This window comes from Podarcis muralis, chromosome 6 (genome assembly GCF_964188315.1).
Source record: "Podarcis muralis chromosome 6, rPodMur119.hap1.1, whole genome shotgun sequence".
NCBI classification, from domain to species: domain Eukaryota; kingdom Metazoa; phylum Chordata; class Lepidosauria; order Squamata; family Lacertidae; genus Podarcis; species Podarcis muralis.
In genome coordinates this window covers 70,354,906-70,382,261 of record NC_135660.1, presented here as the reverse complement: position 1 = coordinate 70,382,261, position 27,356 = coordinate 70,354,906, and the positions used below count along the sequence as shown (strand labels likewise).

At 45.2% G+C, this 27,356-nt stretch overlaps 1 protein-coding gene across 5 annotated transcripts; it reads left to right on the top strand.

The window, feature by feature from the left end:
• Positions 1–26,853, top strand: LOC114597214 (uncharacterized). 5 transcript variants are annotated; one of them, XM_028729524.2, is made up of 3 exons: positions 1–1,110; positions 11,165–11,234; positions 17,025–18,814. In XM_028729524.2, the coding sequence occupies exons 1-2, from the start codon at positions 85–87 to the stop codon at positions 11,231–11,233; spliced, it is 1,095 nt and encodes a 364-aa protein (XP_028585357.2). In that variant the 5' UTR covers positions 1–84; the 3' UTR covers position 11,234; positions 17,025–18,814. The 5 variants fall into 5 exon arrangements, 4 of the variants coding, with proteins under 4 accessions (XP_028585357.2, XP_077786648.1, XP_077786649.1 ...); XM_077930522.1 differs by lacking the exon at positions 17,025–18,814 and adding an exon at positions 20,527–26,853 and having other exon boundaries at positions 2–1,110; XM_077930523.1 differs by lacking the exon at positions 17,025–18,814 and adding an exon at positions 20,527–26,853 and having other exon boundaries at positions 3–1,099.
• The last annotated feature ends 503 nt before the right edge of the window (positions 26,854–27,356 follow it).

Here is a 27,356-nt window from a genome sequence, read left to right as displayed (position 1 = left end):
CTTCGCGAGCCGCTTGGGAATTGGGGGGTATCTCTCTCTCTCTAAAGGAAGGAAAGCCCCTTGTCCTGCTTTCCCAGCATCAGGATGCGCCATCAGGCTTGGCTCCTTCCCTCCCGACTCATCCGAGAAGCTAGAAACCCATCAGCGCACAGCACAAAAGGACTCGTCCGCCACCGAGAAACAAAAGAGCGTGAAAAGCGGCAGAAAGAAGACAAGGGCGCAGCCGGCCGGGGAAGCCCCGCGTGGCAGCGCGCGGGAGGCGCGGCTCGGGCGCGAGATGTCTCGCCTCCTCCTCCTCCTCCTCCTTACCCGGACGCGGGATCCTCGCAGCCTCTTCCCAAGGAAGGGCCGGCTCCGGGAAGCCTTTGTCCCGAAAGGGACTTCGAGGCAGCCGGCGGCAGGAGCAGCAGCAGCCTGGGGACCATCCACTCCGGCTCGCCGTCTTTTGCTGAGGAAAGCTGCTGGAAAGGTTCCCCCTCTGAGGCGCGGGGTGTGCGAGGTCAGGCGGGAGGGCGCGCCCTGGGGACGAGGAAAGGAGTCCCTCCTCCTCCTCCTTCTCCACCTCTCTCCGGCTTCCCCTCAGAAGACGCGCGCTCCTTTCCTTGGCCGGGGTTCCTGGAGCACTTCCCCAGCGGCCCGGCCGCGACGTGCGCTTCAGGGGGAGCCCGCGGCGAGGCCGGGGAGAAGCGCTGCCTCCGGCGAGGGAGACTTGCAAAGTGTTCGCAAAGTCGCTGCATCCCCTCCCGGCTCCGGCTGCTCCCGCCCTCGCTCCCTCAGCTTTTGCAGGCGGAGGGGGAGACAGGCAGCGGGAGAGAGAGAGAGAGCCCAGCTCCACCCCGCCGCCGCCCCCTCCTCCCCACTTCGCTCCTTCTTGCGCGCGCTCTCCCTTCCCACCCTCCCTCTCCAGGGAGTAGCCGGCTAACAAGGACCCTTCTGTTGGCTTTGTCCAAGACCCTCGCCGACAAAATATGCGGCTACGTTGCTGGGGCGCTTGCGTGCTGCGGGCGGGAGCGAGGAGCCGCGCTGCACGAGGGGTGCTTTGGGCTTGTTGGGTTTTTGTGCGGAGCCGGAGAGAAAAGGCGCCACTTTCATCCTGCCCGTGAGTTGTGGGTGTGTATCTGTGGGCCGCCGCTGTCCAAAAGTGCACCTCCAGGCGTGGGGTGGCGGGGAATGATTGACAGCAGACCTTGCCGGGAAGGGTGTGATTCAGGGAAAGGAGCTCGGCAGGCTTGTAGTACGTAGTGTCAGGGTTCGGCCCTTCACTTGCAAGCCTCTGGTGTAGGGATGGACGCCGCCTGGAGCACAAGAAGCCCTTTAATAATACCGTCAGGAGTCCACAGGTTGAGTGGGAGCTGGAACTGGAGCTGGAAGCATGCACTAGTGCTCAGATGCCGGGAAATGCTTGCAAAAAGCGATGCCAAATGCAATGGCCAAAGATGTGCGAAAGGCATCCCCAGAGGGCCACCTTTCAAATGAGAGGCACTTCCATGGAACTATGAACAGGAAGCCTTTTTTACGGCAGAAATACCGGCAGCCAGGGCTAAAGCAGCACTCGCACAAAATTTGCTTTTGTGTGAGTTGTCGTAAACTTGAGAGCATCCCCACGCGCCCTGAAAACAGTTGTACCATGCTGGGTTTGCTGTGCATGATGGTCTTCTACATAGTCTTTACTTCTCATACAGCACATCGTGGCTGGTGTTCTTAGGAAGCTGGCATATCAAGGCAAGGGATTGCCCCAGAGACGTTATGCATGGAGATGCTCTACCATTGAGCTGTGGTCTTCCTCCCATGCATTGATTAGCCACAGCCACCCAGTTTCCTAAGGTGCATACACACAGTGAAAAAGCTATGTGGCAGGTCATGTTAAAATATAAACTCTTGCACCACTCACCACTGGCTGCCACACCTAATGGCATGTCACCTCCAATCTGCAGTTTTACAGTGTTTCTTACACAGCTTCTGTGTACAATCCACAGGAAGCAGGTTTGATGTGTGTGTGCTATGAGGAAGTTTAACAGGATGCATCCCTCTACTCAGGAGTCACCAACATGGGGCCCACCAGCCACATAGGTACCTGCAAATGCCTTCCCTGGGACCCCAGAATCTCTCCCCCACCCATGTTCAAATTCAGCTTAGAAGAACCACTACAATAGTGGTGTGTTCTTGGATGCAGTGTGTGTGTGTGTGTGTGTGTGTGTGTGTGTGTGTAGATATGTCCACAGGCCCCAAAAGCTTGGCACCCCCTGCCCTGCAAGCTCATTCCACCGTGGTTATTTCTGGCTACATCTTGCCTTGCATTTTCTGGAAGTGACTAAAGCAGCTTTCTTGTGGTGATTCTTCAGGGCAAGGAGCCTAACTTTGCCCATATGCATTACATCCTATACTTACCCAGTATTCCTTCCTCTACTAATCCCAATCTTTCATTGGCTTTGCCTTCATGCATTAAGAAAACTGTTCCACCTTCCACTGCTGCCTTTGCAAAGGCTTCCCTGATCATCTTTCACCTTCTTCACCCTAGGGACCAAGCATCCATTTACAGATGCATGAGGGCTTGTGTGTACACAGCAGGACTTTCCTTTTAAAAAGTCCTCTACTTGCCAAAGCAGCAATTTATGTGACAAAGGAAGATGGGGCTTCTGTTGGGAGGGAGCTGTTCTACATGTACAGTATAGACCTAGTAGTTGGGGAGGGGTTGTATCTTTAGTTTGGGACACATCACGTTCCTGCTGGGGGTAGTTTGTCCACCTTTGGTCCCCATCCTGTGCTCAGCTCTCACCTGCATCTCCTAAAAGCAATCAGCATGCAACAGTGGTCACACACCCGGAACGGCTTCATATGGCTGGCTAAACCAGGTGAGGGTAGCTAATGGGTCTCAAACCCTTGCTGAGTTAGGGACCTCCCCTGCATGTGAAGACAGACTCTGGTGGATTGCACTTGCTTGTAGAAGAAAGTGAGGGCAGATGGTGCTTGTCAACCTGGGAAGGAAGCCCATTTCGGAGAAGGAAACCTCTGATCCTAAGCCTCCACTGCCTTGTTTAAGAGCAGGTACCCAAGTTTGATTGTTTTCCTCTGCCCTCCCCATCCCTTGTTCCTTATGTGCCATCTTTTTTTAGATTGCAAACCTGGTGGCACTTTAGGACACTCTGGGAGCGTTGTTGTTGTTGTTGTTGTTGTTGTTAAAACATCTGTGGGAAATGCTTTAAATTTAATGAATTATAAATACTATGTGCTAAACAGTTACTACTCAAACATATGTGTATCTATACCAATGCATCCCTAGATAAATGTGTCTGGACTGCATGATCTGCAGTTGCAGATTTTTTGCACTATCCTTTAAGCACCAAAATGGCTCTGTCTGAAAATGGTATTTCCAAAGTAATCAGGCTCTAGTAGATGAGCCATGGCTTTGAACTACTCAGTCTTTCCATATTTTCCAATCATCTGCCTTTGGCAGCTTTTTTGTCATCCATCCCTCAAGCCTCGCCCCTTGCCACAGGCTTGAAACAGTGGTTTTTTTTTGTTTTTAACAGCATAGCACAGGCTCAGATATAAGAATAATAGTAATCCCCCGCTGGTTTAGCAAGAGGTCAACAAATTCAATTTCTCGCCCTAGCATCAATTTTAAATTGGTTCCTGGCTCACAACTACAGGAGCCTGCCAGACTGATGGAACCATAGGTGTAATGTGACTTCTGAGGTTGCTGCACCTCTGAGCGGGTTTTCTTCTTCTTCTTCTTCTTTGAGTTCTTGAGAAAATAGAGTTGGTTGTTGCATGCTACTACAGTCGCACAATGCCGTCTGTGCAACATGAATTTAAAAGGATGCAAATGAGTTATGGCTGTCATGTCACACAAAAGAGGAATTGTGTAAATTTTGAATAAGTTGCAGGTTTGCAGGTGATGTGCAGGACCCCAAATGTTATTGTTGGTGCAATGGTTTTGTGCCTTGTTCCTTGAAATTGTTTTATATTGCTGTATCTTGTCAAATAGTTGTTTATTTCCTTGACGTCTGCATGGCGGTAACATGTTTCTGTCATACCCAAAAAGTGATTTGTTCAAGCTGATTTAGCCTGCTCGTTGTGTCACCCTTCTAAGTTCTTACCAGAAGCACAGTTAAGAAGTAGCATAAAGAGGGGTGATGAAATCTCCTGAGCTAAGAAGATCGTGCAATCTTCTGATCGCTGGTTCCTTTAGGTGTAGTCCTCGCATTGAAAATCTTGAGCAAACTCTGATTTTAAAGCATAAGCCTTCATTGCAGAAATGCTTTTGCTTATGTTCCTGGCAGCTCTGGGCTCAGAGCACACAAGATTAAGTTATGAGCCCGTGGCTCCTTTCCTTGTCATGTGAAAAAAGGTCTGCAAGTACTGGGAGCTGGAACTGGAAACATGTCAAGCCCTTGGAAAGGGGAGTTGTTGGGCTTCCAAATAGAGGATACAGAACTCACATCTAGCTTTGGAAAGACATGAAAAAAAAATTCCCCTAAGGCTGTGACGTTTTTATGCATAGAAAACAGTATTCCACATCATGTTTGGAGGTTTTATGGCTCCCCCTGAGCTTCATATTGTTAGATTCAAGGCAGAATCATATTAGCAGAAGCAGCTGGATTTCCAGTTGGAGAGTGGCATTTTGTTTCTCTAAATCACCCCAACAAATATGATTATATCCTTAAGGTACTTAATATTTTCTGGCATAATCTTGTGTTTCTAAAACAGCCATAGTGAAATGGTGTGAACTAATTACGATGGCTTTTGATTACCGCTTAGCTCATTAATTAATGGTTTTCCACCATTGTCGTTGAAACTAGCATACCGAAGCAAATAGACACAGATTACGCATGCAGATCATAAGCTGCATGACCAAAAAAGCATGCTGGTGATGCGGGTATTGGGACAGTCGTTTAGTCCAGCTGCTGGTTTGTCTGCCCCACAACCCCTAAATCCTAGTCTGTGGTAGCTGCTTGAGTTTGAACCGAACTTTCTGTGCTGCTCAATAAAGAGGACACTTACAAGGGACATTTTCAGATCTCTATGCTTTTTTAAAAAACAACAACATTTCCACGTTGACAATGGTTCACCGTATATCTAATGCAAGATGTTCAAAAGTGTTGAGCAAGGTGGGGAATGCAAGCAGCCTTCTGCTCAGGCACCAGGCCTCTTCTGCCTCTTTGCTGCCACTGCAGCCCTTTGTGCCCCTCCCCAAGCAACTTCTGATGGGCAGAGGGACAGACTGGCTTGAGGCGGGGGAAAAGGGATTGCAGCTGGAGAGGGACTGTCAGAAATCAGAGGTATCCCACCTGCGCGTGTGAAGGTGCCTTCCACTCTTACAAAGGGCTCTCTAGATCCTGATGTCAGCAGGCTCACCTGTTTTGTACTGGAGAAGGCATCTTTAGCTCCGAGCCTCCTATCATATCCTTTCCCCTGCATTCCTTTGTTGTTTTTCTTCTCTCCACACCCTCCTTGCACTGTGTTCTCTTTGTGGGATTTGCAAAATGTGTTGCATTCGTTGCTTTAAATTACGCAGTTTTTATTGGAAAGCTCAATTTTGTTCACAAACAAGGTTAAACTCTACATGCGCATCCAGGTAATGAAATGGGCATATAATTAACTATGCATGTACGTACATCGAAGTTGTGCCACGTTTATATTTGCTGGGATTGTGCTCAGTATAAATTTCCTTTGTGTGACATGACCGAGGTGCTAGCAAATGGGTTAATTTAAATAGATAATGAATAATAAATACCATTTCCCCCTCTGGGAGTGGTGGTAAACCTCTATTTGTCCCCTTCAGTTCAAAAAAATATCCAAAAGGCATATTAACCTGCAAGGGAAATAGATGTGTTGAACAAAGAAGCTGTCTTACACTGAGTCTCAACATTGCCCTGTCTCAGGGACGGGAAACCTGTGGCCACTGGAAGAGGAAGAGGAGTGCGGGGGGAGCGCACCACCCCTGGCAGCGCAATCCTGGTGGGGTGCCATTGCGGCTGCCTCCCTGCCCGCGCTGGGTGCCACAACCCCACAGGCGGCATGCCACGCCCCCAGGATACATGCCAGCCCCGCCCCGCCTGTTCTCCACCCCCTGGTGCTGGAACATGAAGTTCCGCCACTACCTGTGGCCCTCCAAAAGTTTTTGGATTCCAATTCCCATCAGCCCCATCAAATGTGGCCAATAGTCAGGGGTCAGGAGAGATGGACTCTTCAAAAGCTGGCTTCCACAGCTTCCTCTTCAGTATTCTTTCTAGCCCAGTCTTGTATGCTCTTAAGTGACAGTGGCTCTCTAGGAGTTCAGGGGGGTGAGGAGCTGTTATGTGCAATGCATGTGTTCTACCACTCAGCTATGTGCCCTTCCCAAAGAGCACAAGCAAACTGTGCTCCTCAAGAATGATAGTGTCAGAGACTGAACTGAGGAGGAATGGTGGGAACCGCCCCCTGCTTCCTGCACCTTTCCAAGAAGAGGAGGACAGTATAGATTTAGAACAGTGGTTTGCAGAAGGTCACAGTTCAGAGGCTGCAGAGGGGAGAAGCTGGGAAATATTGGGAGAGCACCAGGAAGAAGAAGCATCAGGGGAGACATAGCTTACAGAATCAGTGTCTCTGGATAGCATTCCTGACTCACCCCCCCCCCACCCCTGCTCTCCCAGGACCAGGCATGCATTGAGAGTACAGTCATACCTTGTGTTGCGTTTGCTTCATGATACATTTTTTCAGGTTGCGTCCCACAGTGATCCGGAAGTACTGGAAAGGGTTACTTCCGGGTTTCGCCACTCACGCATGCACAGATGCGCAAAATGACGTCACACGCATGCGCAGACGCAGAGAATCGCAACACGTGCAGATGCAGGTTGCGTTCTGCTCATGTTGCAAAAGGGACTCCAGAATGGATCCCGTTCGCAACCAGAGGTACCACTGTAGTAGAACAGAAAGCTCAGAGGCAGAAAGCATAGGTCAGCCGGCGCAGGGGTGACGTAGAATAGGAGAGACTGAGGGGGTGGGACTTTACTCGGAGCAACACCATTATCTAAGAGAAACTGCTTTCCTTCATCTCTCTCTGTGAATATTGAATAAACTAATTGGTAAGAACTCATCTTTTTTTTATCTGCTTCTTTGTTGCCACCATGAGGGGGATAGGATTCCCTGAAGCCTGACAGATAGCAAGATTTAAACATGTGAATGGGGGTGAAACTGTCCTCTTTGCCTTCCCAAAGCAGTGAATTCATGTCAGGGGTGAAATCTGAACCAGGGCGTTCTTCCTTCACAGCTTACTATTTTAGCTACAAGGCTCTACTACCCCCTCTGCATAAAAATGTACATCGACCTCAGTGCTGTTCATCAGCAAGCTACTTCTCAGTGGCCATATTTTGAAGAGCGAAAAAGAAGACACATTTGCTAACTTCTACTTTTAACTACACATCGCTGTGACAACTCTCATTTTATTTACCCATGAAAAAAAGAGGGCATGTCCTGGGAAAAGAGGACATATGGCAACCCAACTTCCCACACACCACCATGGATGCTTTGGCCAGAATGGCTGGCCTGCTCATGATTTGCCAGATGAAGAGATGACAACGCCAGCGAGAGTCCTGTTCTCAGTTCCCCATGCATATAGTTTTGCAGTAGAGAACGCGTAATACACATGTGAAAATATAATGGTATTGTCGGTTGCTCACATTCCACTGAGACTCGTGTGTGATTTCTAGACACATTTAAAGCTTATCGTTTCCTGTGTTACGAGAAAATGTGTGCCCTACATGTTGCGGTTAAGCGAGAACCTTATAACAATATAATTAAAAGTCACAGCAATGTTGGGAGTGAATGCAGAGGCAAGACGTTTTGTAATTGGCCGCATGTGTTATTTGAGAACTGCTTTACCTATGGGGAATATTCTCCTCAACATGAAGAGCTGGAGCAATAAATATATCAAGGTTGCTGGAGAAGGACTAAGTCCTTCAAGACTGCACGGTTCTTAGTGGTTTTCTCCCCATGTAAAAAGGAAATTGAGAGACCAGTCCTTTGTCATGCAAACAGGCATAAATACTTTGCAGGCATCTCAGTTTTCAATTGGTTTCACAGCACTTTTGTAAAATTCAGTACTTTCACACACAATAAGAACAGTTTCCTCCCTTTGAATGGATTGGAAGCACAACATTTCTTAACTCCCCTTCCCCATTTTATTATCAATCAGTGTTAGGGCCAACTCGAACAACCAGATCGGCCCATGAGGAATGTGGGTTGAATTTAGCTGCGCTAAGTTCAGCATGCAGTCAAGCAGTTATATGATTGCTTTGCCATGTGCCGGCTTGGAACTCTTCCCACACTTCCCGCATCATCGCTCTGCAACCCAGCTGCTGGCAGACAGCTTTAAAAGCGGTGCAGCAAATGCGGGTTGTGAGCGGGACACACGGCAAAGCAATCTCAGGAGCCAAATGCCAAGTCAACCTACGTTGCCAGCATGTCAGTCCTCCAGGTGGTGTTGGACTCCAACTCCCATCAGCCATACCCAGCATGGCCAATGATCAGAGAAGATGGGAGGTGTAGTCCAACAATACCTAAATATAAGGAAAGATGGCATGATAATTGTGCAGTGTGGACGCCACGAGACTGTCTCATCATACACACCCTGCAAATGAAAATAGGCATCCGTCCTGAGATGATTACAGCGGTACCTTGGTTCTCGACTCCCAAAACCATTCAAAAACCAAGGCGCAGCTTCCGATTGGCTGCAGGAGCTTCCTTCACTCATTTGGAAGCTGTGTCGGACATTTGGCTTCCGAAAAACATTCGCAAACCAGAACATTTACTTCCGAGTTTGCAGCATTCGGGAGCCGATTTGTTCGGGAGCCAAGCCGTTCGAGTACCAAGGTACCACTGTATATGGTTGCTGCTCACGGTGACAAAGGACTCAAATGTAGTAACATCTTTGCCTTCATAGAACAGTTAAAATCCAGCCTCTCAAGAAACAGGCAATGCTTTTTAAGAGAGTTGGCATGATCAAGACATCAGTGCCCATAGCAATGTGTATACATTGGTTTATTTTGTCCCACTATTACCTTTGGTCCAACAAGTGCTGCAAGGTTTTGATGCACCACAAAAGCCTCCTCATTCTATTTGACCAGAAATAATAGTAGCACAGGAAAGAGAAGGAGAAAGTATGTCAGGAGCTGGAGTCAGGCATAGGTCAGCAATAAAACAATAAAGTGCCAGATGTCACTGAACTCTTTATTCAAAGAAACAAAACAGCTCAGTCCTAGTGGTCGCAACAAACGTTCCCAGGGTAGGTCTTTCCCCCATGTTGCAAGGACCGAAGGCCTTCCCACTGCTCTCTACGGCTCCTTCCGCAGTTCCTTCCCCAGCAACCTAAGGTTCCATTGTTTTCTTTCTCATTGCTCTGCCCTCTTCATTTTTCTCTGTGTTCTAGGAGACCTGAGGTTGCAGCAGGAGGATGAGATTCCCTGGATTCTTCAGCAGCCTGCCGTATCTCTGTCTTGGCCCTCCTACTCTCCTGTCTCTGAATCTGAACTGCCCTCTGCCACAGCCTCGTTCTGCTCACTAAACCCCGTTGCCTCTTCAGCTCCCGACACATCCTCCTCCCATTCTTCTCCCCTTTTCTCCCTCTGACCACGCATCATTGTCCCACCACCAGTCCCCTGGCTCTGAGCCTTCTTCCCCTGGGGGTTCCCCAGCTGGTGCCTCCCAGCACTTCTCTGCACCCAGCCAGTCCATGACAAAGTATGTACAGCATGAGAAATGGCGGTCTGGTCCTATCATAGTGGTATAGCTATACCATGCCACCTTCAACTCTGAAAAACACCAAACCAACATCCATCTCCGGTCTTAGACAGACAGGATCCAATCCAGCATCAGTCATAACCCCAATTGCACTCCACTGCTTTCAATGAAGTTATAAGTAGTTGGCAGGATTGCACCCTCAGCCTCCCAGTGGCTGTGTGTGTGTGTGTGTGTGTGTGTGTCTCCACACAGGCTATATTTCCAGCCACCGTACACCTCCGTATCCTGGCAGCCACTGCCACTACGTTCCAAAGCAATGCAGTCCAAGAATGACATCAGAAGAGAAGCAAGGGGAATAAGTTGCTAAAGCAACCAAAATGCCTTAGGCTTAGGGTAGGGAAAAAGACATCTGATTCCAATTATCTTGCAGCAGTTCTGAATATCTGCATTTTGGTCCAAACTGGTGATGTGTCAGCAACGTCACCTGATTTTGTGCCGACGGGTTTTTCAATTAACCCCACACAGTCACTAGGCAAGCATCTGGAAATATGTAAAAGAAACAGAACGAGGCAGCCAAAAACGAACAATTAAGCAGATGAGCGTGCATCCCTAAAAACTCAGTCCCACTTTTCCTTAAAAGTATTTTTTGTTATGCGGAAGGCCACCTCCATAAATCCATTTATCTCATGCAGATCAATGGCAAAGCATATTCTGATGCCTTTGATATACCATGCATTTATTTGGGGGGGAGCATTTGGATATTTGCTTAACCTGGTTGTCTTTTTAAAGCCACGGGGGGGGGGGAGGATCCAGAATATACTACTTTACATTTCCACTTTACAACTTTCTTTTGTTTTGTTTAGGTAAAATAAAGAAACAGAAAACAGCTTCATATGTAAATAGTTATATCATTTTATCCCTCTTTGGTTTGGAAGCAGAAAGTATGGTTGCTTCAAAAGGAGCAAATAGTAATAGAGAGTTGTGGATGTGCAGACTGCATCTCACAGAAGATGAGTGGGGTGAATGGCTGGGACTTTGGGGTTTCTGGTCTTGATTCAGCTTAAAAGGGAGTGCGAAGGCAAAGTGAGGTTATGCCTGAGATCCCTCATGGTGCTTCTATGACTCGACTGTGTTTCAAAAATGAATAGAAGCTGCACACACACACACAAAAAAAAAAACTTGAAAGGGAAACCTGCTGGGCTTTTGAGCAGTGATTAATAGCCGTCCTCCAAGCGCAGGCCAGCTGTGTTGTTTGACAATACAGTTGCCTGATTTCATAGATGGATGGCTGGTGGAATTGGATAAGGAAAAGTGAAATGCTTAACTGCTGCTATTATTATTACTGTTTCATATTGTTTGATCTTTAGTATGGTTTTAATATTATTTTTATATCGTATTGCTATATATAAATGATATACTGTCTTTTTTTCTGTTTCAACTGCAGGGGCTGCCCACTGAGCTTGGCCCGGAAGCTGCAGCTGGTGCAAAATGCAGTGGCTTGGCTGTTCACTGAGGTAAGCTATCTCCGCCGTGTTACATCATTGTTGAAAGAATTGTACTGAATTAGCTACTAAGCTAAGTTCTGGGAGCTGGTGCTGGTGAGAGCCTTATACAGCTCAGGGCAGGATGCCTAAAAATCGTCTCAGCCCTTTTCTACCCAGCCAGTCACTGTGCTCCACAAGAGAGGGCCACCTGCAGACACCATCAGGTGGTCCGTTCTATATGATGTAGGAACTGGGCCCTTAGCATGGCAGCACTAGTCTTTTGAAGCTCCGTCCGGTGGTATATCAGACAGACACAGCCTCTATTTCTCTTTGGCGCCTGTTGAAGGTGGTCTTTTTCAAACAAGTGCAGATATTTATCCCGGTCTACATTGGATTTGAACTTGTTTTTACATATGGAATTGCTTCTTCTTCTTGTTGTTGTTATTTGTTGATGTCTTTATTGTTATATCACTTTGAGATGTTTCATAGGGATCAGTTTCTACGCGGAATGAAGTAATAATCATAATACAGTGGAACCTCGGGTTGCAGACGTAATCTGTGACGGAGGCACGTCCGCAATCCGCAGCGTTCGCAAGCTGAAGCACCGCATCTGCGCAGGCACAATTTAGCACTTCTGCGTGAGCGGCGAAACCTGGAAGTAACCTGTTCCAGTACTTCCAGGTTTCCCGCGGTCTGCAACCTGAAAACACGTAACCTGAAGCAAATGTAACATGAGGTATGACTGTAATGCTGTAAGCCACCAAGGGGGAGATGGTGTACTTTTTTTTGTTGTGGTTGGCTTCTGCCTGCCTCAGGAGACAATAAAGGAATGCGCCTATTGGAGTTGAAGTCAAACAGTTGGAGAGTTACAGCGCCTGCTGTGGCTATAGAGACCAATATGGCAGAGACATGTTTTATTATTGCAGCTGGGGCAGATGAAGGTATCGAGTTGTGTTGCTGCAAATACATCATGGCTTTTCTTTCTCCCTGTGCTTCTCCCAGAGGCCATTCCTCCTCTGGTCACTGCTGTGGATACAATACCTGACTATACTTGACACAATACAATACCTGATACAATCCACTAGGGATTCCCACATGGCAGGGTTGATGTTATCAGCCTTGAAGCCACTTTTGCAGAGATCTTTGTAAACACAGAGTTGGTCTGCCAACGGGCCTGCTGCTTGAAGCCAGCTCCCCCTAGTGCACTTCCTTGGTGTACTTTGAACGATGACCTATTAATTCATTAAATAAATGAATAAGAGATGTGCATTGCCTACAGCACAACCATTAACAAAACAGTCTTTAATGAGAACCAGAATCTCCTTTTAAAATCTAATATAATTTTTTTTTTAAAAAAAAGCAAACCTATACTTAAGTTGCAAAGAATGAACTGAGAAATTCATTGGCGGGGATCCAAAGAGCTACTTTAGATGCAATCAAGGCATTGGGCATGCTCAGTAGAATTCACACACACCCTTTGAATGGCAGACCATTATGCTACATCACAAACTGCTTAGGAAACTCCCCTCCATTTCAAAACAAGCGAAGTTTACCTTGTGGCTTGGGGAGCTGTTGCTTGAGAAACACGTCCAAATTTCCCCTGGGTAGCTTGTTGTGCAGTTCTTTGGAGCCAGGCCACTTTAGACAGTTGTGAACGGATTATTTACTTTACCTTCAATACACACAAACACGACTTTCCACTGGGACACACCACTAGTCCCTGTAGTGCTGCAATGGGAAAAGCCATCAGTCCCAAAAGGTGACTCACTTAGCTGCTGTTTCAGGTTCTGGATGTTGCAACCCAGGCAGGACTGGAGAAATAAGGAAGGAACAATTGGGTTGCAGACCATTGAGCCTAAAAGGATTTTTATTGACAACTTTTGAGACCAAGAAACTTTGACCAACACTGGTCATCACAGGGCTGCCAACTTTTCAGCTGAGCTTTGCAGTTGTACCTTTAGCAGTGGATTGATATGCAGTTGTTAGCAGGCAATAATGCTTATTTCCATGCCATGAAAAGCTTCACCTGTTAATTTATCCACACAGTGCTGAAGTTAGAAGCACAAGTGCACAGGTGTGGTTGCTGTTTCTTCCTAATCACTTGGCTACCTTAGGCAGCCAACAAAATCCAATAGTTTTCTTCAGTGAGTGGCTGGAGTACAGTGATATTACGTTATTAACAAGACAGTTGTGAAGGGTGATGAGTCCACCAGCAGGTAACTCACATATTCCAGGGCATTGAATCACTGTTGCTAGTTGATCAGAGGAAGGAATGCTGACCACCCCTACCTGAGACTCAGGAGGGAAAAACAGGTGTCACTGTGGTGTCAGGTGATTTACACCCCTCAAACTTGGCTCACCAAGAATGGGGTAAATAGTGATCCAGCCTGACAATTGGAGCCATTTCCCAACTCCTGCTACAAAGCCTCAGATAACAATGGCAAATAAATACGTCTTAAAATTGTTTGGGGCTTTAGTCCTAATAGCTAATTGTTGTCCTTTCTATTGGGTTGGATCTTGTCTTTTTGCTGGAGGGTGCTACTTAGCACGACACTGCCTTATGTACTGGCAGCATAAGCACTAACTGAGTCATGGAGTTCCTTGTGGTCCCAAGATCATGACATAAAGTATTATGCTCTGGCTCCCTCTGCTGACCTGTACATAGAAAACATAGACAAGGAAACTTCGTCTTAGTGTCCAAGCGCTAGATAGCCCTATGGTTTAGTGTGCATTCAGTACATTCTGAATGTGCTGGGCTTGTTTGTTTTCAGCTTTGTATACATGAGGTCAATCCCAGTCCAGACACATCCCATTTCTTTCAATGAATTAATGCATGCATTCCCCTGCACAAACCAGTTTTGATGCAAAAAGATATTTTAAAACTGAATAGATTTGCACTTCAGCCCGAGTGTGTACAAATGAAAATGCATGTGAATTGTATCTTTCTTGCACTGCATTGTGAAAGTCTGGTATACTGGACATTTATGAGCACAATTCAAAGTGTTGTTGCTAAGCTAAGGTTACCAGATTTTTTTCAATGAATCCGGGGGCACTTTTCAACTTCAATGGATTTTGTATGGGGACTGATTTGTAAATCCGGGGACTGTCCCCAAGAAACAGGGACGTCTGGTAACCTTATGCTAACCTTTAAAGCCCTAAACAGCCTCAGTATACTTGAAGGAACATCTCCACCCCCATCGTTCAGCCTGGACACTGAGGTCCAAGGGCCTTCTGGCAGTTCCCACTGCGAGAAGTGAGGTTACAGGGAACCAGACAGAAGGCCTTCTTGGTAGTGGCACCCACTCTGTGGAACGCCCTCCCATCAGATGTCAAGGAAATAAACAATTATCTGACTTTTAGAAGACATCTGAAGGCAGCCCTGTTTAGGGAAGTTTTTAATGTTTGATCTTTTATCATGTTTTTAATATTCTGCTGGGAGCCACCCAGAGTGGCTGGGGAAACTCAGCCAGATGTGTGGGGTATAAATAATAAATAATAATTATTATAATTATTATTATATTATTATTATGGAAAGCTGTATCTAAAAAAGGGGGGGATCCATACCCATAGTGGAATGTGGAAATGCTAACTGAAGGAAGAGGCTCAAGAACATTGATGCACACTACCTGAAAATACACATCCATGCTGGATGTTGGGGTTGGGGAAAATGAGTCCTAACTCACACGAGCATTGTAACCCATGTGATTCATCCATTATCATAATATTGTGAATTTGTATACTGCCATTTGTTAAGAAAAATCCTCAGGCAATTTAGGAGACACACAAAAGACTGCTGCAGCTAATTCTGCAATTGGAAAAATGGCGTAGTTGGTTTTTTTCTAATCCAAAGCAAATACTGTGACCTTCAGTGATTATTTACATTAGGCATTAACCAAGACACACACAAAGGAAAACAGCTGTAGCTGTTGTTTCAACGTTTAAGTATCCCACCTTTCCTTCAAAGAGCTCAAGGTGGCTCCCCACTCTGCGTTTTTCCCTCGCAACATGCCTGTGAGGTAGGCTAGGCTGAGAGACAGCAACTGGTGCAAGGTTGCCCTGTGAGCTATATGACTTTGAACCCTGGTCTCCCAGGTCTCTGTCCAACGCTTTAACCACTATACCACATTTGCTGTGGACGAGCAAAATAAAAAGTAAGCACCCATGAAACGTGTACACAGGAAATATTCTCCTGACAGTTTTCATGCATCAAACTATGCCCAAAGAAGTCACTCCAAAGATGTGAAAATTCACAGGCTTCCTTAAAATATGAAACAGAAATATTAACTGCATAGCAAAACCACGCCGACACCCCCCCCATGTGAAGTATCTTGGGATTTAACCCTCTTTCCTGATATCACAGCTGCCTTCAGTCCCACAAAATCTCATTGCCCTAAACTGAGTTGTTATCTCTTTTTCATCCCTAGATGGCTGTGTGAGATAGAATAGAACAGCACATGTGGCACCCATGAATTAGGGGAAATTTAAGAGCTGGTTTAACTAGATGGTGACAGAGTTCACTTATGAGCGTCCTTCCCCACTGGTGAAAAGTGGTTTGAGGCCTTTTGAGGGACCCATACTCAAGGATTTCCCAATACTATTTTAGTTTAAAAGGGGCATGAATCATTCATCTACATGAGCCTTCACTGGGAGCAGCCGCCTCAGGTGTCACCTTCTGGTGTGTGGCAGATGCAAGGTGCTGGGGGGGAGGGAGTGACACTGCTCTTCCCCCAATGAAAAGCCTGTTGCTGCCTCAACTGGGACATTGCCTTGACCTAACTTTCCAGCACCTTCCTTTTGCAGTTTAGCTCCGTGTACACATCTTAACTTGTTCTGCAAATAATTTGCAAGTCATTTTCTGTTCCTCTTTCACTTCAACTTTACACTTAAGGAAACCACAACCGCAACGCAACACGCACACAAATAAATCAGTGCATGGGTCAAGTTATTTTGCTGCCTGAGGCAAATACAATCCCTCCTGCTCCTGTTCCACATGCAGAAGCTAACTGAACTGTCAATTGAATCTTACTGAATGGCAATGGGACAGCATCCACCATGCTGGAGGGTAATAAGGGTAGCTTAGAGGGGGTGCAGGGGGAGACCTGTCGCCCACATCTGCTGCCTTTGGGCAGCTGCCTCACTATGTCTAATGACAGGGCTGGCCTTGCACACAGATCTCTCACGTTGATACACATGTGTGCACATCCCTAAACAGTTTCCCCACCATGTGGTGAGCCATTAAATCTAAAACCACTTAAGACATACCCCCAGGCACTTGGGTGCAATGTTGTCTCCTTGCACCACCTCCACGAATTACCTTATTATGCCTACAACCTTTCATAACTACCAGAAAAGCACCAAAGCGTGTGCCACCCAAGGACCAAGGGCAAGAGTTTGGCACTTGTATTTCCTGTTTTATCATTTTAAAAGGATGGGCAGACTTAAAGATGGCCAGATCTGCTTTACTTTTTTACTAGAACCCCGACACCCACCAGCTTGAGGCAGGTGCAAAAGACAATCAGTTAGAATTAAAGATCAGGGTGCCTCTGAGCATATTCTGAACCTAAGAATTTCTTTTCAGTAGCAGAACTGAATTGAGCTGAGCTCACAGTCCTTTCACATAGAAGTCCACTCCAGGTTAGCTTTCATCATTGCAACAGCCAAGTTTAGTTAGGAAAAACGTTGTTTTTGCCATTGTTAAACAACTGGGAATTAGAAACTCTTGCCAATCCACTACAAGTAATCCAGAGATCTACCAGTAGATCCTGATCTACATTCTGTCTACCTTGATCCTAAAACATTTCTACCCTGCCTTTCCACCAGTGACCCTGAAGGTGGCTCACAGGACATTTCAATAGGGCCCAATCCATGAAAGCAAGAACAGTGTAACACTGAACTTCATGCTGTCCTGCACACTGTTATCCGATTTAAAATAACTGCATCCCTTGAAGACAGAAGAGAGTGGGGAAAACACCACTCTGAATAATGCATAAAATCTGGAGGGCATCCAAGCTATATCTCTCAGCCTTTCCAATGCTGGGGCACAGCAGACTGCCAAATTGTGCATCCCACTGTATTTTGCATGCAGTGACTAAAATCTGATGCTGCAAACTCATGAGAGCATAACAGGAACACACGGAAGATTTAGTGGGTCTGTTGCTGTGCTTGGATTCACCCTAGAATTGATTCCATAAAACAGGTCTGATTGCACTGAACCTATGGGATGAAATCAAAATGAATACTCAATAAACAGGTCACCCAAAGAAGCTCCTCTGTCTTCTCTAGCTGGGAGTAGCAGCAGCAGCAGTTTTCCTACTGAAGGGGAAGGCATGCTCTCTGGACTCTCTAAATGAGGACAGTGTAATAAATCTGGGCAGCTAAGTGCCCTTTTGGATTTCTGTGTTTTTATGATACGGCTTCTTCCTTCTTTCATAAACTGGCCAGAAGGAATGCCCAGAACAGGGGTGCCAACTTGAATAAAATTGGGGGGGGGGGCGTAGGTAAGCCCCACATAATCATATGACACAGTGCACACACACACCATTTGAATGGCAATGCCCATCAACTTTGGCGAGGCCCAGCAGACACGGGTACCCCAACTATATAACAATATGAATCTGATCCAGAAAGGCTATGTCGGTTGGAGATTGGCCAAGCTAATTTTTATATTTTAAATTTTTATATATCTTGGTAAGTGTAGCTTCAAAAAGAAAGGAACTGGTACCTCAACCAGAAACGGTAGTTAGTCCAGATGCACATTGTATTTCTCCATATGTTCATATTACAATGAAGAAGTGAAAGTAGAAGCAGCAATCCAACTTTTCAATAGCACATTGACCTGCAACAATTAGCTAGTGAAAACATTTCTTTCATGAAAAACTTTTATCTGCAGCTGCCTGCTGCATACAGTATCAATCCTTTTTTAAAAGCACACTATCAGGCCTGCTATTTTTGCTTCCTTAAAAAAACAAAAACCAGGGGGAAAGCCTGACAATCTTAATTTTCTTATCACCCAGGAAATGTTGCAAGATGTGTTATTTGGTGAATAGGCATACTTAAGAAAAAGTTGATCAACTTCCTCTTGAGTTTCTGAGGACAACATGCATCATTACACAGAATGTGAACTACGTTGATACATCTGTTTAGTACATATGTATTCTGCCTTTCTTCCATCACAAAACTCAAGGTGACATAGATCAGTCTCCCATCAAGGCAATGGACAGATCCAGACCACACTAGCTTCAGCAAGGTTACCGTATTCTTTGCCCTCAGTCCATAGTTTAGGAGCAGATCCTGTAAACCACACAACAGTCCAGAGTAGCAGTAGGACAGTTCTCTGTAGCTCGGATACATCTATATTTGAAGATATTGTTTGTGGCTGGATATATTTCTCTCTTAGGTTATTTTATTGTCAGGTATCTTTGACTTCAAAGCACTCTTTTAAAAACAAAGCAATTTTTTTTCAGTTCCACTGAAACAGAAGGCCATAAAAAATGGTTTACAAGCTTTGCTTGTGGCTCTCCCAGTGACAGCTGTAAAAGCCCAGGAAGGCTAAAAGTCTGCTGCAAGGCGGTTTTTATTTCTGCAGAAGCAGGTGTCAGTGTCAGAATTTTTTTTAAAAACCAAAAACATTTTGCCACCTGCAGACCAAATGCTAATTTCTTCAAAACAGGAAAGTTGAGAGAATCCTGTAACTCGGAGGCCAAATCACAAAACCTCGGTCCTGTTATGTGGCATATGGTAGGAAAACAGACTGCACAACACACCAAAAGAGACTTGCAGTTGTGTGAAACCTGACAAACTTTAAAGAATCTGGGTACTTTTGTAGAGCTGCTGATACCATATACACTAAGATCGATCTTAATATCCAAATGCCAGTACTCCTTATGCTGCCCAAGCCTGAAAAGAAAGTACAATGGAACCTCGGGTTACAAACACCGGGTAACAGACTCCGCTAACCTGGAAGTAGTACCTCGGGTTAATAACTTTACCTCAGGATGAAAACAGAAATTGCGTGCCGGCGGCGCAGTGGCAGCGGGAGGCCCCACTAGCTAAAGTAGTACCTCAGGTTAAGAACGGTTCCAGGTTAAGAATGGACCTCCAGAACTAATTACATTCATAACCAGAGGTACCACTGTATTCACAGATTGGGGGAAACTCCATGCTTTGCACAAACCAGCCAGCCATGCCCCATTCTGTTCCCATTCTGCCCTCTTCTGAGTCCAAAAGGGCCCACCACACATCACACACATCACACTAGCACAAAGTGGCTGCCGCCTGAATAGGGTCACCAAATGCAAAAGAAAGCAGGGCTCGCGAACATTTACTGTGTTTAACAGAACGGGGGGAAACCAGCGGATGCAGCTTGCCTGACCATTCATTTTTCTACACAAGTATTAAGTCTACAGGAGCCCCATCCCCTTTTGCATCTGGCTACCTTCATTAGATAATGTCCACAGGACACAATTGATCAAGCTATGACAAACGGAGGGTGATAAAGGCCTAGATTCACTCAGCAAAATTCTAAAGATTCCACAAGCGGGAACTGCAACAAAACGTCGCAGCGTCTCTGCAAAAGGCATATCTGCCCTAATCTTATGTAAAGGATTAAGCCCGTCTTTATTGTTAGTTAATATGTTACTGTTGAGTACTGATTTAGGCCCCTGTTAAAGCGCAGGCAGTTTTGTAACATAATAAGGTTTCTTTGTTCACATCTTTCTTGACTATAATGTAACATATCCCCAAAACCAGCACAGCTGCATTTCTGCATACAGTATTCTGAGAACAGGGACTTGTACTATGCTTCACAGAGTCTAGTCCCCCCCCCCCCCAAAAAAAAAGCTTCTCTGAAAACTGATCAGTAAGGTCACTTTCCCACACCCCTGCTACAGTGCCTTTGACAGCATCATCTTAAAATAATTGCTCCTGTGCAATCAAAGACAATTTTTTTCATGAAGGCCTTTTGGGTGAGAACAATAAATTGGATTTGGCTCTGTAGTGCTTCCCCAATGCTACTATGTTATTGCCATTTGGAGAGGTTATAGCGCAACAGAAACGGGACAAAAATAAAACACAACATTTCTGGTCTAAAAAGTTGTGTGATTTCCGCACTGAAGTTACAGGATATGCACTGAATAGAAATGAAGCTGCATGACCACCCCAAAACGCTAGCAGGTGTATGCAGTTTTGAAAGCAGAATTGCCCCAATAACATCATGAAGAGGCAATAAGAAAGACATGGGTGGGGGCAGAAAGAAAGAAAGACAGAGGTAGAGAGAAACTTCAAGCTAGGCTGATTATCTTTCTTTCCCATCCTACGTTCACAGGACTATTTACCCCCTCATCAATGGCTGGATGAATATTTTTAAACTTATGTGGGGCGTGTGTGTGTGTGTGTGTATGTGTTAAAGTTTTATAGTCTTTTTTTTTTTTACCTTCACACATGAGATGGTTGGAGTGTTCTTTCTTTCTTTCTTTCTTTCTTTCTTTCTTTCTTTCTTTCTCTCTCTCTCTCTCTCTCTCTCTCTCTCTTTCTCATTTTATAATAGCAGCCTTGCTGTGTTCCTGCGTCAGAATACCCCTTATAATGAAAACAGAAACAAAAAGCAACCCTTGGCCACCTTGTCTTTAAAGGTAAGAAATGAAAATTCTTTAAAGTCTACCCCCCTACAAATATTAATCCAATATTTGGAGGTGTTTTTAATCCTCCCTAAAATCAGATAAACATGTCGGGGCCAAATTATTCAGCTCAGAACTAGTTACAAACCCCAGATCAAGGTCTGTACAAAAAAAGAGAAAGATATGACAATCCTAGCATTAAGGATGACTAACCTTTTGTTTACAGCTTGAGTTTAACCTGACCTGAACAGATTACAATGTCTCATATGAGTGATCAGGTGGTCAGAATACAAAGTTCATCTTAAAATGCAGGAGGCTGCAAACCTGTTTTGGTTTTCCTTTGACTGGCACCTATGAATCAAGTGCTATTCTTAAGCACTTTATTAGCAGCAGTATCAGTATTATTGATATTAAATTATTTTATTTATTACATTTATTTATGATCCCCTTTCCTCCAAGCAGCTCAAGTTGACATATGTGGTTATGTCCTATCCCCACATTTTATCATTAGCACAACAACCCTGAGAGATAGATTAGGCCTAGGTATCTTGTGAATTTTCTGGTTGGCAGGATTTGTACCTGGGGCTCCTCTGTCCTAGTCTGATCCTCTAAACACAATGCCACATTGGCTCTTACAAATAGATGCCACAATGAATCTTGCATACAGTTTCAAAAACACTATCAACATAGATGCATGAACCAGAGCATAATTAAAAAAAGCTAAAGGACCCCTGGCAGTTAAGTCTAGTCATGAACAACTCTGGGGTTGCGGCGCTCATCTCACTTTACTGGCCGAGAGACTTGACGTTTGTCTGCAGACAGTTTTTCCAGGTCATGTGGCCAGCATGACTAGGCTGCTTCTGGCGAAACCAGAGCAGCACACGGAAACGGTACCTATTTATCTGCTTGCACTTTGACGTGCTTTCGAACTGCTAGGTTGGCAGGAGCTAGAACAGAGCAACGGGAGCTCACCCCGTCGTGGGGATTCGAACCGCCAACCTTCCAATCAGCAAGCCCAAGGCTCAGTGGTTTAGACCACAGCATCACCGCGTCCCTAGAGTATAATTACAGTACATAGCCACATTACAGAATTATACTTTCAGATTTATAGCTACACATGAAGCAACTGTAAAATCTGCCTAGACCCATGGCAGCTGATCTCCAAGGTTTCCAACAGGGGATTTTCAGAGAGGGGATTTTCCCAGCCCTGTCTGGAGACGCCAGCAATTACACTTGGGCCTTTCTACAAGAAAAGCTCTAATGCTGAGCTACAGCTCTCCCACTATAAGGTTCTTTTGCCTTCCCTTTTGCTGAAGTAGTAAACTGGACTCTTGTATGAAGGTGGCAGAGGAGCAGGAGAAGTGAAAGACCCCGGGGAAGAACAGGCAGGAGTTGCCACTTTTTCAGATGATGATAAATCATGATTACCATATATCAAAAATGATCTCATGACAACTTACAATCAGGAATACAAAAAAAATACAAAATACTTCATTACAATTAAAACTCAGTAAACAGAGCTAATAGTGTTGGCATCTGTCTGTCTCAAGAAACAATGGAAGAAGGCATCATCGGGGTAAAGTGAGTTACAGCGCCTGCCGTAGCTATAGAGACCAATATGAGAGAGACATGTTTTGTTATAGCTGGGGCAGATGAAGGCATCCAGTTTTGCCATTAAATTTCTCCTTCATGCCTGCTGACTGGTGCAATCATAATCATTATTAACCCCTCCCCCCTAGTAGATGCTATTTGAATTTTTAAGACTGTGCTCAACAATGCATTTATCTACTTTGGCTCATTCATGATTAGTTAAGTCATGCCTTGTTTTGGGCTTACTCATGGTTATCCCTAGTTTGGCCCTAGTTTAGGTAAATTCAAGACTGGATAAGACTCTGCCTAGAGAACGTACTTTATAGCTTGAAGACTTAGGTGGCAAAACATTTAACTTCTGTAATAGTGGGGGGAAGAGATTCACCATCCCTTGACTTCTCCACTACAACCCACGCTCCTTGGAGCTATTGATAAGATGTGGCTCATTGTTTTCTGTTAGTAGAGCTGAAAGTTCACTCAGTCCTTGGCACTGTGCCTTGCGGTGTAGTTGGGGATTGCCAACTGTTGAACCCATCTCTGCAGCGGCTTTTATCTTTATCAAAAATTTGATTTACAGGTATTTAGCTTGGCGTCACGACAAGCTTCACCTGCAGATCTTTGCAGATCAAGCCTCTGCCAAAGGCGCAGAGTTGAGGCAGGCTGGGTTTCTCCCCAACTGGCAAGTCTTATGTTGAACTGATGGAATTGCTATAATTCAGTCTGGAGAATAGATATACTAATCACATTAGTAAGGCAGGAGATGAGATAGCCACAGCTGTTACCACCCATTCCTCCCTCTTGTGTCCATCCACTTCACCCACCTATGGTAAGGAAAACACAAAATCCTGCACATTGCTGCAGGATAATAAGGCAGTGGGTGGGGATAAACAGACATGGGGAGGCAGAGGCAACATGGGGAAGCAGGTTTAGTCATGCCAGACACATGACCAGGAAGCTGTCTGTGGACAAATGCTGGCTCCCTCAGCCTGAAAAGCGAGATGAGCTCCTCACCTCATAGACACCTTTGTCTGGACTTAATCATCCAGGGGTCCTTTAACTTTTACTCCCCAATTTGGTTTGTTTCGCCCGAGCTGACCCTGTTAGTTAACCTGGAAATAGGCATACTTCATATAATTTATTTTAGGAATCCACTCAGCAGTAGCCCAGCAAGGCAGATCTGTACAGTGGTACCTCGGGTTAAGTACTTAATTCGTTCCGGAGGTCCGTACTTAACCTGAAACTGTTCTTAACCTGAAGCACCACTTTAGCTAATGGGGCCTCCTGCTGCTGCCGTGCCGCCGCAGCACAATTTCTGTTCTCATCCTGAAGCAAAGTTCTTAACCTGAAGCACTATTTCTGGGTTAGCAGAGTCTGTAACCTGAAGCGTATGTAAACTGAAGCGTATGTAACCTGAGGTACCACTGTATAGTCATCTCCATATTGCAGATGGCGGACTAAGGCTGAGAGAGAATGGCTTTCCTGAGGCCCTCTAGAGAAATCATATCTACAGTGAGATTTGAACCATGGACTTTAAGCTTCAAGTTCTTAATATATTGTGACAAAGACATGGCTGCAGTTCTGGGACCACCAATTCTGAAATGACCCATGAATATAAAGCTGTTGCTTTGAGTAGAATTTCAAACTGTCAATACTGTTAGGTATCTGATGCTTCTAATCCAGATGTGTCCTGTCCCATCTATCATTGCCCACATGAGGAAATAAATACAGTACAGCATTTGAAAGCTCATTGCACAATATACTTTCACTACCCTTTGAGATCACATTTCAGTTTAACTTGACTTCATGAAAATGTCTGATGCAGATACCAGCTGACAAAAATCTGTGTCATGGGGTATTATAGTTTTTTGCTGATTTGGTATGCTATTTTGAGATCATGTTCATGCTTTACAATTGGAAAGAATAAAGCTGCAAACAGTGGTCTTTGTGTGCCATTAAACCTATACAATTTCCACTGGTGAAAAACTGCTATTGTGAGGTTAGTGAAATGTATCACACCACAGCTCCAGATGTCAGGATACACGACTTCTCTACTGTGTCTATGGCAGCACAGATATAAGAAGAGCCTGCCAGATTAGGCCCATGGCCCATCTGCATCCTGTTCTCACAGTGGCCCAAAGTAAATAAAAAGTGTGGTTAGCTAAGAGCTGCAAAAGCAGCAGAAGGCAGAATTAAAATTGCATCTAAACATAAAAAACATATTTTCACTGTATGAAAAGGACAAGAAGGCAGGCGCCATGCAAAGTTTTCCCTGAGGAGAGCAATGAAGAAAATAAAAAATTCATAAAAATATCATTTTTATGATTCTATTTTCTTTTGAGCCTATGGCCTAGCTAAACTGAAAAGGCCCGTGCCTGTCTACCTTTTAAGTTTCTTTTAGAGAACTGTAAGTAGCAAATGTTCATTCCAGAAGACTGAAATAATAAACTGTTGGAATCTAGGGTGGCCATTGTGTGCATGAAAAGAGAATCAGCTAGGCATGGCAATTGTGATTAATCTTGAATTGTTTTGTTGACAGATGGGGAAAGGATTTTGCGGGGGGGGGGGAGGTATGGAGTCATTTAATGAATAGAAAAATTAGCAAAAGTCTTAATAAAGAAAGACATTAAAATGATTATGTGTAATCACATGATGAGGACTGATCTGAAGAGTAAGGATGTTGACGTTCTGTTGCAACTGTTAAGATTGCTGTAATCATTTGATTGGTGATTGAAATCACATGTGCAATCTAGACGTGTATGTGAAACAGGAGTGCCAGCTGAGCCCTGTGACCATGGGTGCCTGGGGCTGCGGGTGCCATGCTGCGTGCATGGCCCTGGCACTGACATTTGTGGGTGCCTGGCCCCTTCTTGGGGAATTTTGTGGGTGCTCAGGCACCCAGGGCGCCAGCACCTATGATATGAAACATTGCTTTGGATGTGGCTCTTTGCAGCCTCCTTATTTTTGCGGTTGTCCCTTGCATATTTGCATTTCAATAAACACCTATTTTTCCCTGAGAGCCTGCATCTTTTTCTGTTGGGTTTTTGTGAGTGTAACCTCACAGAAGGGTCTAGGAGCCCCTTTTTAAATTTCTCCAACAAGAGCATCCTGCAACTGGGTTTCCACCACTTAGAATCACCCACATCCCCGAGATGATAGGGGCACCTAGAGGAAGCCTTCCAATGATGATCTTAAGGTATAGGCAAGTATTTATGGAGAAAGGAGGTCCTTCAGTAGCAGCAGCGGTGGCAGGAGACTGGTGTATGCCACTGGCAAACTGGACAGGTGGGAATCACCATATTTTTCGCTCTATAAGACACACTTTTTCCCTCCTAAAAAGTAAGGGGAAATGTGTATGTGTGTGTTATGGAGCGAATGCAGGCTGCGCAGCTATCCCAGAAGCCAGAACAGCGAGACGTATTGATGCGCAGCACTCCCTCTTGCTGTTCTAGCTTCTGGCTTAGCCCCTCAGTCCCTTCCCCCACCTCCTGGAAAAGCCCCCCAAAGCCGTGCTCCCTTTCACGAGCTGTGCGGAGCGTGTGTGCGGTGCTTGGGGGCCTTTCCCTGAGGAGAGGAAAAGCCCGCAAGCGCCACACACACGCTCCGCACAGCTCGTGAAAGGGAGTGCTGAGCAGAGCCTGGGATGCATACAGGCTCTGCTCAGCGCTTCCTTTAAATAATATTTTCCCCCTTCCATTCCCCCTCTAAAAACTAGGTGCCTCTTATGGTAAGGTGCATCTTATGGAGTGAAAAATACGGTACGTTCAAGCTTATTCCGGGCTGCCTGAAGAAGCATTCAGACAACACTTGTTGCAAAAGGGCAAAAAGAGAGGAAGTGAACTGAATTTCCCAGGGCAAGTAGTAGTTTCAAAACACAAGTACTATGACTAACAAGGCCCTCCCTTGAGTGGTGCAAGTCTTGCTACAGGAATGCCATCTGTAAAGGCCAGCTTCCTTTCAACAAGACCCTGTGCTTTTTTTTGTTTTGTTAAAACAAAACAAAAACCAGCAGCCCAGGGATTCTAGAGAGGTATTTTTCACCCAGTATCTTCTACTCAATGCTACTGCAGTATTAAAAAAAACTAGGCCAAGAAGCAAATCTGAAACCAGTGCATTTGTGACCTCCAGGCTTAGCTTCTGCACCTTAACAGGTCTGGGAGGGAAGCCAGAGAAGCTTGAGCTGGAAAGCATTGCAGTACACTGCAGCAGGAGGGTGTGGTTGTTGCTCCTTGTTCTCCTGAAATTCATTCATTTCTCCTACTGTGTTTGTATTTTTCCATTCTAGCTTCTTACTCAAAGATGGCAGAAGGCTAGTCTGTGAATGCTGTTCCATGTTCCTCACTTGTGAAAAGTTCCAGAGGCAGCACTTTGGGGGTGTTGGTCTCCTCTGGAGAAGAGACCACTGGAGACTCACACGGCATTTTTGTAACATTTGACATATTTACAAAGGCAACATGGCCACTTCTGCTACCTCACACCAGAAATCCAAAGAGAAGCACCCTAAGAGGCTTTCATTCTCCAATCCCCAGATCTGACCTCTGCTTCTTCTGCCTCTTTCCCTTTAAGAACATCATATTTTATGCCCCTGACAACTCTTAAGATGTGTGAAAGTGGAGGCTACGTGTCACATCAGTTCTGCCTGTGGAACTACTATAAATGTGACATTTAGCCCACAGTAAAGAAATGCTTGACTTATCCTAGTCTAGAGAGATAACAGACAAAAGACACTTTCAGCACAGTCCTGGTTCAGCTCACTGAAGCAAACCCCTCTGCCCTGAGGGTGATGGTAGTTTAGGATCATAGCCAACCCTCAGTTATATAGCAGTTTAGAAATCTAGAAATTTTTATTTATTTTATAGATTTATCTGAAGATCACAGGCTGGTTTACAATATAAAAACAAAAATGCATAACAACAAACAAAATCAATAACCCCACTCCAGACACATTTAA